This window comes from Mirounga leonina, unplaced genomic scaffold (genome assembly GCF_011800145.1).
Source record: "Mirounga leonina isolate KUSES-001 unplaced genomic scaffold, KU_Mleo_1.0 Mir_165, whole genome shotgun sequence".
NCBI lineage: Eukaryota > Metazoa > Chordata > Mammalia > Carnivora > Phocidae > Mirounga > Mirounga leonina.
The window spans coordinates 45,387,200-45,401,709 of NW_023270415.1; the positions used below are offsets into that span (position 1 = coordinate 45,387,200).

The 14,510-nt window shown below is 35.6% G+C and overlaps 1 protein-coding gene across 6 annotated transcripts in view; it reads left to right on the forward strand.

Annotated features, from left to right (window-relative positions):
* Positions 1 to 14,510, forward strand: part of VPS13B (vacuolar protein sorting 13 homolog B) — a 767,339-nt gene that overhangs the window by 56,174 nt on the left and 696,655 nt on the right. For all 6 annotated transcript variants that reach the window (XM_035011614.1, XM_035011613.1, XM_035011619.1 and 3 more), the window contains one exon: positions 9,501 to 9,668. In XM_035011614.1, coding sequence (XP_034867505.1) covers positions 9,501 to 9,668 — 168 coding nt within the window. The remainder of the gene's footprint in view (positions 1 to 9,500; positions 9,669 to 14,510) is intronic.

Here is a 14,510-nt window from a genome sequence, read left to right on the forward strand (position 1 = left end):
TGTCCAAACAAAGACTTGGCTCTGCTTTCTCAGTCACTCACTCTCACTTTCCTGCCTTACCTAACTGGAGGACTAGTATCCTCTTTGTTCCCCTTGCTTCTTTTTTTTTTGGGGGGGGGGATTCCTTTTTTTAAATTTTAAGTTCAATTAATTAACAATATAGTGTATTATTAGTTTCAGAGGTAGAGTTCAGTGATTCATCAGTTGCATACAACACCCAGTGCTCATTCCATCACGTGCCCTCCTTCATGCCCACCACCCAATTACCCCATCCGCCCCCCCACCTCCCCTCCAGCAAGCCTCAGTTTCTTTCCTATGCTTAAGAGGTCTCTTATGGTTTGTCTCCCTCTCAGGTTTCATCTTGTTTTATTCTTCTCAAGTAGAAAGACACTAGATTGTTCTGAGTTTCAGGAAATTATAGAATTCACCAACAGGATCACAGAATTTTGTAACCATCTCTTTCATTTCCTGAAATTTTTATTTACCTGGAATAGTAGTGGCTTACAAACAACAGTTCTTTAGTAATTATTTAATGAAGAAGAATAATGTGATCATGACGTGTCAGCTCTGTGGCCAGAGTGCATTGCTGACTTTTTACTGTTAGGAGTTGTTTCTATCAGTCACTTCTCTTTTGATTTTATTCATCAGTCATTTCTTTTTCTCAGAGGTGTAGTTGACATTGGTACATATTTGTTTTCTGTGCCAAAAAGTTTGTAGGCTTTCTGTTGACAGACTCCTGGTACCATCTACTAAGAGGCTAGAGTTAGATACAGCATTTCATAACCATCCTCCCTCAGATATGTTCTAAGTTACATTTGAGTTGAACATTTTAAACTAACGTTGTAGTGATGTTATTGCTGATGCTTTATATTCTTCTGAACTTAACAAGTCTTGGTAATCCCTTTGGCTTTAAATAGATTAATTGCTATAGCTGGAGAAGGTGCCAGAAGAAGGTATTTTACTTCTGAATATTTCTAATTCTCCTTAGAGTGGTGTGATTGTTCCAGAACTTTCTAGATTTTTTCTTACTACTTCTTAGGAAAAATCCTTGGTGTAAAGTGTAAATTAAACTGTAGCTTATTCTTTTTTTTTTTTTAAAGGATTTTTTTTTTTAAAGATTTTATTTATTTATTTGAGACAGAGAGAATGAGAGACAGAGAGCATGAGAGGGAGGAGGGTCAGAGGGAGAAGCAGACCCCCTGCTGAGCAGGGAGCCCGATGCGGGACTCGATCCCGGAACTCCAGGATCATGACCTGAGCCGAAGGCAGTCGCTTAACCAACTGAGCCACCCAGGCGCCCCTGTAGCTTATTCTTATTTATTAAATGGGCAACCCCTTTACCTCTCCAAATTACTGACTATATATCCCCTCAAAATTTCCTATACCAGCTATTTTATTGAATTCTCTCCATCAATATCCTGGCAAAGAATAATCAGTTTTAGGTTTAACTGTTGAGTTTTATAACATTTCTTTTTCTTTTTTTTTTTTTTTTTCTGAGACAGAGAGAGAGAGCACATGAGAGGGGGGAGGGTCAAAGGCAGAAGCAGGCCCCCCGCCGAGCAGGGAGCCCGACGCAGGACTCGATTCCGGGACCCCAGGATCATGACCTGAGCCGAAGGCAGTCGCTCAACCAACTGAGCCACCCAGGCGCCCACATTTCTTTTTCTTTTAAGAAAGAACTTGTTTAAGATAAATTTAAAGCTTTTGTCAGTTGTTGATTTCACAGATAAAAATCTATTGGCTAACCTGGATGTACTCAAAAGAGGCCCCAGACTTTTAAAAGATTCTTTAAAGCCTTTATTAGAATTTACACTGATAATCAGAATTGGGAAAATTGGTCTATTTTTGGGAGCGTAAAGTATAAAACATAAAAACATGTAAACATAACCAAAAAAAATCCTATTTTTAGAGGGCATGAAACAGAACTGTATTCTTAACTACTTGAGGTAGCGTTTGGATTAACATGTGCTTTCCTGCCTTACCTAACAGGAGGACTAGTATCCTCTTTCATGCCGACATAAATCACAGTGAAAGAGTTGATTTAGGAAGTAACTGAACTTGTTGGGCGATTACTGGGAGGCAGAGCAGTTAAAGTTAATCTTGCCAAAGGGGAAAAAGAAGGGATAATTTGAGAATCCAGCTGGATAATGGTAAATCATTTTATTTAAAGGTTGACTCATATAGTTATTTGAGGACTCCTTTCTGGCAACCTTATCCTGCCTGGGAACCATATTAAGGTTCTTCCATGGTAGAGATGAATTTCTGGTCTCAAAATTTTCTAGGGCAAAGATATGGCTGTGGTTACAATTTTGGAGTTTGAGCATTTACGTAGATCCAGAGATGCTTTTTGAGAATAGTTTTGGTGTTTCCAATAGTCATTTGTTCTACACCCTTGAAGGATGGGTGGCTCTTGCATATGAAAAGAATATACATCAATATCTAATATCCTCTTTGCACTCTCTTTTCTTGGTATCTAGAACAGTGTTTTTTTTTTTCTTTTTTTTTATTATGTTATGTTAATCACCATACATTACATCATTAGTTTTTTTTTTTTTTTTTTGTAAGATTTTATTTATTTGACAGAGACAGACACAGCGAGAGAGGGAACACAAGCGGGGGGAGCGGGAGAGGGAGAAGCAGGCTTCCCGCGGAGCAGGGAGCCCGATGCGGGGCTCGATCCCAGGACCCTGGGATCATGACCTGGGCCGAAGGCAGACGCTTAACGACTGAGCCACCCAGGTGCCCCACATCATTAGTTTTTAATGTAGTGTTCCATGATTCATTGTTTGCGTATAACACCCAGTGCTCCATGCAGTACGTGCCCTCTTTAATACCCATCACCAGGCTAACCCATCCCCCTCACCCCCCTCCCCTCTAGAACCCTCAGTTTGTTTCTCAGGGTCCATAGTCTCTCATGGTTCATCTCCCCCTCTGATTTCCCCCCCTTCATTTTTCCCTTCCTACTATCTTCTTTTTTTTTTAACATATAATGTATTATTTGTTTCAGAGGTACAGGTCTGTGATTCAACAGTCTTACACAATTCACAGCGCTCACCATAGCACATAACCCTTCCCAGTGTCTGTCACCCAGCCACCCCATCCCTCCCACCCCCCACCACTCCAGCAACCCTGTTTGTTTCCTGAGATTAAGAATTCCTCATATCAGTGAGATCATATGATACATGTCTTTCTCTGATTGACTTATTTCGCTCAGCATAATACCCTCCAGTTCTATCCACGTCATTGCAAATGGCAAGACTTCATTCCTTTTGATGGCTGCATAATATTCCATTGTGTGTGTGTGTGTGTGTGTGTGTGTATACATACATATATATACACACACCACATCTTCTTTATCCATTCATCTCTTGATGGACATCTTGGCTCTTTCCACAGTTTGGCTATTGTGGACATTGTTGCTATAAACATCGGAGTGCACATACCCCTTCGGATCCCTACATTTGTATCTTTGGAGTAAATACCCAGTAGTGCAATTGCTGGGTCGTATGGTAGCTCTATTTTCAACTTTTTGAGGAACCTCCATACTGTTTTCCAGAGTGGCTGCACCAGCTTGCATTTCCACCAACAGTGTAGGAGGGTTCCCCTTTCTCCGCATCCCCACCAACATCTGTCGTTTCCTGACTTGTTAATTTTAGCCATTCTGACTGGTGTGAGGTGGTATCTCATTGAGGTTTTGATTTGGGTTTCCCTGATGCTGAGCGATGTTGAGCACTTTTTCATGTGTCTGTTGGCCATTTGGATGTCTTCTTTGGAAAAATGTCTGTTCATGTCTTTTGCCCATTTCTTGATTGGATCATTTGTTCTTTGGGTGTTGAGTTTGATAAGTTCTTTATAGATTTTGGATACTAGCCCTTTATCTGATATGTCATTTGCAAATATCTTCTCCCATTTTGTTGGTTGTCTTTTGGTTGTGTTGACTGTTTCTTTTGCTGTGCAAAAGCTTTTTATCTTGATGAAGTCCCAATAGTTCATTTTTGCCCTTGCTTCCCTTGCCTTCTTCTAAGAAGAAGTTGCTGCGGCTGAGGTTGAAGAGGTTGCTGCCTGTGTTCTCCTTTAGGATTTTGATGGATTCCTGTCTCACATTTAGGTCTTTCAACCATTTTGAGTCTATTTTTGTGTGTGGTGTAAGGAAATGGAACAGTCTTTTATCAAATAATGGATCCTGACAATTAGTGCATTGGAAGAGCAATTTAGTGGGTTATATAGCAAGCATTTAAAATATATGGGAAAGAATAGAAAACCTCATAGCATAAAGGCATATAGTAAAGTTATTAGTAAAGAAACTTGTGCATATGTGTGCACTTGTGCTGGGTTATAGTGTAATATTTCTTCCTCGGAGAGAGGGTTCAAAAGAGTTTGAATGTGACTGATTTGAAGTATACATGTTCTCTTTCAGTCAAGTGATCTATATATAGGCTAGGACCTTTGATTACTGCTAATAACAGTTTTAAATTGTGGGCTTAGCATATCCTGTAAAATATGTTGATAATTCCTACTTAGAAAGTTTAAGGATGTTTTATTTATTTATTCATGCTTTCCTTTGTATTCTCTGCATTTTGTCTCTGTAAAGTGAGACTACTTCTGAGTTAGACAGCTGGGCTATTCAGTTCTGTGCTCTCTGAAGTATACAGCCTTTGGCTTTTATTGAAGGTCATTTTATCCAAAAATGGCTTTATATGATATTGTCCTTTAATTTACTCAGGGTCTTTTAATTAAATGTTTTTTCTATTATTAAATAGTTAGTAAAAAAAAATTCTATTTGTTTGTTAGGAAGCTCAGAGATAAACTTTGTCTTCCATTGCATGGCTTCCTCTTTCTTGGTTTTGTCATATAATTATCTCTTTCTTTTTCTTTTTACCTTTTTACTCAGAATATATGTGTGTGTGTGTGTGTGTGTATAGTTTAATAGAAATATTTAGGTTATAGATAATAGTTTAATAGATATATTTAGTTTAATAGAAATATTTAGGATATAGATATATTTTAAATGTAATAAAAATATTTAGGATATAGATAAACTTTAAAAATCATGTTGCCTACTGGGTCTGAAGTTATGATTTAGTCATCTTTGATCATCATCTAGTAAAGAGGACAGCAGACCTGTTCTTTGAAGGGCCAGTTATTTAATATTTTAGGATTTGCAAGCCGTATATTTTCTGTTGCAGCTATTCCATTCTTCTGATTTCACATGAAATCAAACATACATGATAAACTAATGTATTGGCCTGTGTTCCAATAAAAGTTTATTTATAAAAATTGATGCAAAGATCTCATTTTGCCAGCCCCTGATCTAAACAGTGTCTGGCTGATAATAGGCATTTATATGTTTACTACACTGCACAGAAACTGAACTGCACAAAATCACAGTGTTTTCTTCAATAATCAGAGTCCCTTCGTTGAAATGTGAAATAAGAAGCTAATGTCAAGATTTTCTGGTCTAGCAGTCTATCTTTTTTGGGACATGGACCCTTGAAAATCTGTTGAAAAAGTTGTAGACTCACATACGCACATTTGAAACTGCACATAACTTCAGGTATTCACATTCTTGCTGAAGTCCATCTCTAGGTTCCAGCTAAGCCTCTGATCTAGCCCACATTTTGTGGATAAGAAAATGGAAACTCAGATATCTTGGTATACATGAGGAGAGATAGTACTAAGTTAGTAGTCATGCAGTCAAAATTTTTTCTGCAGAAAATATTGAATATGAAGTGGAAGATACAGTTTGTGGTGTGTGTGTATATTTGAATGTTTGCCATGTTAGGCTGTTAGGGCTTGGTATTCTGAAAAATCTCTTGAAAGGGAGTTTAATAATAATTGGAGAGTATATGAGATAATTTAGGAATATTTGTAATATATCATCTGTTCAAGAACCTAAGCCAAGAATGGCAATGTCTTGTTATAGAAGATAGCATAATCATTTCCTTTCTCTCTGCCTGTGGGGGACCACAAGATTTTAAAGCTATATGATCACTGTTCCTTTCTGGAACATCTAAGAGTAGAGAAGATCTATGGTAAATGAAAAAGAAATGCATTTCACATCTATTTTTTATGCTTTTATTGTTTTAATATCTTCCATTAACATTTTCAGGAAAAACTTTTTTTCTCCTAATAACAGTGACACATTGTGTAAATTGTGTTAATCCACTGGTTAAGTTCCCAGCAGTTAGCATTAACCTAACAGAAGTGTTGTTTTCTTTATGTACCAGTATAAAGACTGTATTCTACTAGAAGCCCAGGTTTCTTTTTTTTAAAGTAGGCTCTATGCTCAGCATGGAGCTCAACATGGGGCTCAGACTTATGACCCCGAGATCAAGACCTGAGCTGATATCAAGAGTCAGACACTTAACTGACTAAGCCACCCAGGTGCCCCTAGGCTTCTTTTATTTGGAGGCTCTGCTGTGCCCTACGCCAGACTTAGAATTACTGCTTTCAGCCTTTCCAAGAGGACAGTCTGGAGAAGACCTTTCTACCTCTTAATCCTCCCATGCTCGAAGTGATACATAGTCTGCTCACATTTCACTGAGGAAAACTGTATGGACATTATGTATGGCTTAGAAGTCCTTATCTCAGTAATAATTCTATAATCTGGATGGAAGGGGAAGCACAAGATACTCATGGGTAGTCATTTCTGATATCCAGGTGTTCTTTAATATATTGATATACTGATTCTTTTAAAAGTGGGTTATGCTAAAAACTGTTATGTCAATAACCTTCAGGATATCTAATGTTTATATTTTGTTTATTACAGAAAAGGTGAAAATTGGAGAGCTTTTAAAAAAAATTTTTTTTTAACTTATATATAATGTATTATTTGTTTCAGGGGTACAGGTCTGTGATTCATCAGTTTTACACAATTCACAGCGCTTACCATAGCACATACAATCTTCTTAATGTTGTGTAGGTTGGGGGACATTGGAGAAGAGGCTGTAGGGGAGAAGACATTTATACTGGGACTGTAACAAGAAGGGAGAATGGACAAAGAGTACTCTAAACTGAAGGAAGAGTATGAGCAAAGTCCATAAAAGTTCATAGTGTTTTATCTGGCCCTGTGGGCATAGATGTATATATGTCTGGAGGAATGGGGTTTATGGGTGGGTGAGAGTTGGATAATGATAGGAATTTCTGGAAAGTTTGATTAGGAATTTCTGGAAAGCTTGATTAGTAACAGGCAGCTGTTTTAGAGCCATCCAGTATGACATCTTGTAGGTTCTTACCCCAGAGTGACCTTGCATTTTCAGATGCTTAGGGAATAGACCTGGATTACTGTTATGTCATCTGAACAGATATACTCTCAGGGACTATCTAAATATTTAGTGATGAGAACTAGTAGATCTGCTGTTTGACACTCTCCTATAGCTTACTTAGAACTAAGTTATTATGGAGGATTGGGGAGACAGTGTATCATTTTTTCCATTAGTTAGTTTCTGTTACTTTGGTATTGCATTTTTAATAAGGAAATGTAGTCTATGGGGTAGTTCTTTTTAGATATTTTATTCTTTAATATTCTTTGGTGAATTGGCTTATTCATCTCAATTTGTATGCTACTTTTATAATGAGAAACTGAGGGAAAATACTAAAAAATAGATTAAAAAATCCATTAGCAGTGTTTTGTTGGTTAAAATACATTTACAGTATTATGTTTCTGTTACTTTGCACTAAATATTTTCTCCAGTTCTATCTTCGAGAGTTTATTTTTTTCTTTTGAAGGTAATAAAAAGTCATGAACTCTTAAGAGGTTTTTATGAATTCCTTATTGATGACATATTTTTCAGAAAGAGGAAAACCAATATTAGTCATGCTTCTTGACTTCTTAGAAACAGGATGTTTATTTTTATTTTTAACATCTGTGTTGAGTAGTAATAGCATGGGGGAATATACATTCCAAGATCGAAACTTTTGATTTTTAAAATTTCTTTTGGAAGCTTAATTTGTTAAGCATTTTAGTGTCTACTCTCATAAGAGTATTTATTACCAGGGCACCTGGGTGGCTCAGTCTGTTAAGTGTCTGCCTTCGGCTCAGGTCATGATCCCGGGGTCCTGGGATCGAGCCCCGCATCGGGCTCCCTGCTCCGCAGGAAGCCTGCTTCTCCCTCTCCCACTACCCCTGCTTATGTTCCCTCTCTTGCTGTATCTCTCTCTGTCAAATAAATAAATAAATAAATAAAATCTTAAAAAAAAGAGTATTTATTACCTTAAATTTATTGATATTTTGTATGTTAATTCTTTGAATATGATAATTGGCACTCTAAAAGCTGCTAATAGTTTCCACATAGGAGAAAAAATTGAAATTAGTTGTTTTACATTTCTTTCCTATTTATATCCTTTGGGAATGAATGAGGGAGTTGGTTTTTGCAAAGGTGTTATGGTTGAATTGATTTAAATAGGCTTTCTCTCAGCAGGTTTTAGTGTAGGTGTTAACAGTGAACAGTTGCTGACAGAAGTTGATTCTGTTTTGCCCAGTTAAGTTCTGAATATAAGTAGGATAGTTCATGAAATAGTTAACATTTTAATTAGTTTTTAAATAAGTTTTATAGTCGGAAGTGCATTTGAATCAAGTGAAGTCTTTCATATGTTTCTCCTGTGTTTTCTTAAAATGCTGTTTGTTTTTTATTTATAATTTCAATTAAATTCCTTACTAATGTATCTGTATACACATTTATTGTGTGAGAAGCTTCTGAGAATGTGGAGTATCCCATAGTAGCATAAAATTAAAAGAAAATTTTGGAGATTTTAGGCAAGCTAGGGCAAAAAGGAATGTTCACTAGTTCTGTTTTTTTTTTTTTTAAACTATTTGTTTATTGTTCTTATTTCCCTGTGTTCGCATTATGCTTTTTCTCCGTTCTTCCATACTTCTCTTTTTTCTTTCTTTTCATTGTGTTCTTTGTCTCTCTCTCTAAATTGTGTCTACATTTTCTTCCTCATTCTTATTCTCTCCTCTACCCTCCTTCAATATTACTTATTAGTAGGTGGAAATACTTGAATCCATTATGATGGTCATGTTTCTCCTACCTTTCTTCCTCCCAGCCTAACTTTTGAATACTTCTATGGCTATTTAAAGTAGGAAGAGAAGATGGCTCAAAAAGAAACTCTTAAAGAAGCAACTCTTCTAATAGGTTGTATAATCAGCATTTAGTAACATTGTTTCATTTGGGAAAATGTTTCTAAAATAGGCAGAAACCAGACAAAGTACTGAATATAGGATTATCACTGACTGGGATCTAGTATTATGTTAGTCTCTGATTTCTCTTAGTACATGAACACTTCCTTATATAGAACTTCTTGGTAATGGTTTTTGGGGGTGGATGTGCTACTTATTAGCTGTGTCAGTATTGCAAGCCTGTCCACCTGACTGTTTCTTCTTTGCAAAATATGCTAAATGATACCCACCTATCATATACATTAAGTTCAATAACATTTTAAGAATAATTGTTTATTGACAGACTTATGGCTAATTGAATCCTTTTTTTTCTCTTTTATAGGTTATGTGCAGAGTCTGATCAGACGAGTAGTAAATAATGTAAATATTGTTATAAATAATCTCATACTAAAATATGTTGAAGATGATATTGTTCTTTCAGTCAATATCACTTCCGCAGAGTGCTATACAGTAGGTGAATTATGGGATCGTGCATTCATGGATATTTCTGGTGAGTAAATATTAAGAAAAGTATAGATTTTTCCATTATTGAAATAGTTGTCTTGGTTTCTAAACCTTTTTTGGGCCAACTGGCTCTTCGATAAATTTGATGAGAACTTTATGCTTCAGCCTAGAAAAATGAACATATATAAAATTTAGCATACAGGGGCGCTTGGGTGGCTTAGTTGGTTAAGTGTCTGCCTTTGGCTCAAGTCATGATCTTGGAGTCCCGGGATTGAGTCCCGCATTGGGCTCCCTGCTCAGTGGGGAGTCTCCTTCTCCCTCTGACCCTCACTCTGCTCTTGTGCTCTCTCTCTCTCAAATAAGTAAATAAAATCTTAAAAAAATTTAGCATGCAACTAACTATAGGTTTAATAGACCCTCAAATGAAGAAATCCCAGACTCCATTTTTAATATTCTTAATTTTTATTCTTTCTTACCTGCCACATGTTTCAAATGTATTATATAACATTTTACAGTGCAATGGGTTTGTAGTAATAAAAATAGTTAAAATTTTTGACATATTTGAAGGAGGAAATGGAACATGTTGCTTTTGTATTGCTTGGTAATGGCAAAACAATGTATTTGACTGATTTATGTTTTTGGTTTGTACATTCCAGAGTGTATTTGGGACTTCTGGATAATCCTAAAGCCTCTTTTGACTGTTACATGCTGTAATCTTCTTCTGCTTACATTAAAAGAACTATTAAGTAATATAATATTAGTAACTACCATTTATTTATTTTATTATGTTTTACATGGTAGACACTGTGCTAAGCATTGAAAATACAGCTGTGAAAGAGACACTGCTTCTTTTGTCAGAAGAGATATTAATAAATCATAATGTTTGATAAATATTCTGATAGGGTAAGGAGTGGACATTTTTTGAAAATATAGTGAGGAGGGGCACCTGGGTGGCTCAGTCAGTTAAGCGTCTGCCTTTGGCTCAGGTCATGATCCTAGGATGCTTAGATCGAGCCCCCGCATCGGGCTCACTGCTCAGCAGGGTTTCTGCTTCTCCCTCTCCTGCTCCCCCGCTTGTGCTCTCTGTCAAATAAATAAATAAAATCTTAAAAAAAAAAAAAATATAGTGAGGAGACTATTGTGAGCACCTTTTATCTGTGACTTGCCAGGGTATGTATTTGTTAACAGTGTTGGCACTAAAGTTAGACAACCTGAGTTTGGATCCTGGCTGTCTCACTTAGTAGAGCTATATGACCTTAGGTGACTTACTTGACCAGTTCTTAGTTTCTGCATTTGTAAAATGGGGGTAAAATAGGAGCTTCCTTATAGAGTTATTTTATTAAATACATTAATGCACTGAAAGCACTTATAAAAGTGTCTTGTACATAGTGCTCAGAAAATGAGCTGTTAAAATTTTTTACATTTATTTTCTCAAATTCTCATAACTCCATAAAGTGATATTCTTTCTCATTCATTTACTTATATGTTCACTTACTCATCTTAAGTCTTACTTAAAAGGAAAGCAAAAGGAAATTTAGTCTCAAGGTTACTTAACTTGCCTAGTTTAGGCATACAACTAGGAACTAGCAGAATTTGATACAGTCTCATTTTTGTGTGTTCTCCAAGCTTCAGTCTTTACTTTTTGTTTTTTTTTTTTTAAATAGGCTCCACACCCAACATGGGGCTCGAACTCATGGCCCTGAGATTAAGAGTCAGTATCCTTTACTGACTGAGCCTGCCCTGGTGCCTCTTAGTCATTATATTTTAAAATGAAGAATAGTTGTGATCTCACAGTTTTGTTGTGAGGCATTAATCAGTGCATATGCAAAGTCCCAAGCATTGTTTCTGAGACATTGTTAATGCCTCCCTATCATCCTCTTTGGGAAAAATATTCCATACAAAGGCCACAAGGAAACATTAAGGACGATGGAAAACAAGCAGAACTGGATAATGCAGGATTGAATGTGTTGACATTTTATGGGAAGAAGTTTCATTTATAGTTTTAAAATACAAGGAATGTAAATATTACTTTGGGACATTATAGTGAATTAGAGTCTTGGGTTGGGAGTTAGGGCATCTTGGTTTCAGTCTTCCTTCCACCACTAACTTAGTATAACCTTGGGTGAGTCATTTGTAAAATGTGAATTATCATTACTACCAGTGTGCTAATGTATTTAAGAAAATCAAGTATCCCCATGAAAGTTCATATGAGGGTGGTGATAAAAACAGCAAAAATGGTATCTTTCACTTGTTGAGTTCTTGTTAACTGCTGAGCCTGGTGCTGTGCTTTTTTTTACATTATCTGGTTTTAATCCTTTACCTTCTGAGATAGTTAGTATTATTTTCCCTTTTATTTTTAATGCAACATTTGATACTTATAAAGATTTAGGTCACATATTTTGTTATAAAACAGTGTAAGGAGCACCTCTTCTCTAAGTATCTAGAACATACACAGTAGTTTACCCCCACGAGTGTGTTTTTCCCTATCTCATCCCCTTCCTCCTAGAGTTAACTGCTATATTAAATTTTATCATTTAATTGCTTGAAAAGACTTGTGCTATAAAAAGGAATGAAGTACTGATATATGCTGCAACATGGATGAACCTTGAAAACATTCTAAGTGAAAAAAGCCAGACAGAGAAGTTGTATATTGTAGGATTCCACTTATATGAACTGCACAGAATAGCCAAATCTATATAGACAGAACGTAGATTAGGGACTGTCTCAGGATTAGGGAGTAGGGAGGGCAATGAGGGGATTGAGGGATGAGAGCTCAAGGGTACAGAGTTTCTTTTCTGATGTATTGAAAAAGTTTTGAAATTGATTGTGCTGATTGATGCATAATATTGTCAGTATACCAAATGCCACTCTGTTGTACCCTTTAAATTGTTAATTTTTTAAAAAGATTTTATTAATTTGAGGGGGGGTGGAGAACGAGCAGGGGGAGGGGCAGAGGGAGAAGCAGACTCCCCACTGGGCAGGACCCTGGGATCACCATCTGAGACGAAGGCAGACGCTCAACCGACTGAGTTACCCAGGCACCCCTAAGTTGCTAATTTTATGTTATGTGAATTTTATCTCAATCAAAAAGTATCAGATGTGATTATACATAAATAATATATTACATGTATTTTTGAGCTTTGTAAAGATAGTATGCTCTATGTTGGGAATTTGAGGCTTGAGTAAAACAGGTTCCTATTTTCAATCAATGTCATGCTTTTAATATTTTTCCATATTGTTGCATGTAGTTATAGATCACGTATTTTTACTTGTGAATAATATTCTGCTGTTTAAGTATGCCAGAACTTAATTGTTCTGATGATGGGCATTTGGGATGTTTCCCGGTTTTTGCTATTACAAACAGTGCTATTAGGAATCTTTGTACATACCTTTTGATGCATATGTGTAAGCATTTCTTAAGGACATACACTTAGTGGGTTTGTTAGATGGGAGGAGAGCAAATGTTCATGTTTTCAAAATAATGCCAGATCATTTTCCAGAGTGCTCCAGAGTTGGATAGACATAATTATTATCCCCATTTTACAGATTAAATTGCAATTTAATTTCACATTATCTAAAGTATGTACCAGAACTAGAATTCATTTTGTAAGTTTTTAAAAGGTAGTTGTTATATTTAGTGTTTAAGAAAAATATTTTCAAAGCTTTAATAATTTCCTTTGTCAGTGAATAATAATTTTCTAGAATACCCTCAAAATATAGACCACTATTTTCTTACAGCATAATAGATAAAAACATGAATTCTCAAGTAAGGTTGCCAGAGTTTGAATGATCGGTCTGTCCTTTATAAACTAACATTAAACTATTTCCCCTTACTGTGTCTCAGTTTTCACATCTTTTAAACAGAGGGATGTAAATATTAAAAGATAGCAGAGGGAAAAGACTTAGTGTATTATCTGATAGCAAACATTCAGTAAATTATTATGAAAAAGAGAGTGAAGGAAGTATCTAGAGGGTTTCTTTCATTTCTAGTTCTGTTATTACATACATGTACACAAGGAAATATATCAGTAAATCATTTATTTATATACTATGTAAATTGTAGTAGATTTGGGCCTAATAGTTACCTAGGAATTGCTTATTAGTTAGGAATAAAACTTCTCATTTGCTAAAGGTTTCATTTTCTAGTTTGATACTTTATCAGCAGTTGTTTCATTTTTATATTCCCTTGAAAACAAACTGTTTACTCTTATTGGTAACGTGGTAGTTTCTTCATCAATTGCTTAGAGCAGTGATGTCCACTAGAATTTTCTGTGATGATGAAAATATTTTATATTTTTACAGTCTAGTACTGTAGCTACTAGCCACATGTGCTATTGAGGACTTGAAATGTCGCTAATGTAACCAAGGAACTGAAATTTAATTTTTATATAATTTTAACTTATATATAAATTTAAATAGTCACATATCGCTGGTGGCTACCATACTGGAGAGTACAAGTTTAGAGAAGCTGTGAGTTTTTTTGTATAAGATAGTAAATGAATGACTACTGCTCAGAATGTTATTTTTAATGTGGTTTCTCAAGAATTATATTTAAGTTATTTGGTATCTCATTGCGGATAGCAAAATGTAGCAAAATTTTTCATAAATTTTGTCTTAAATTTGTAGTTAGATACCAAGCAAATTAGGGACAAGCTATTTCATTTCTTTGTCCTTTATTTGATTCTTCATACTTGCAGTGGGATTTTTGTGCCTATTTCATAAGGTTGTTGGAGGATTTAAATAATAAATGAGAAATTCTTTGCATGGATTCTGGCATCATGTATTAAATGCTCTATTAATCTTAACTATTTGTACTAATAAAAAATGGTTGCTTTTTTCTCTAACTTTCCTTTTTACTTAAAATGGTTTTTCTTTTTTTTTTTTTTTT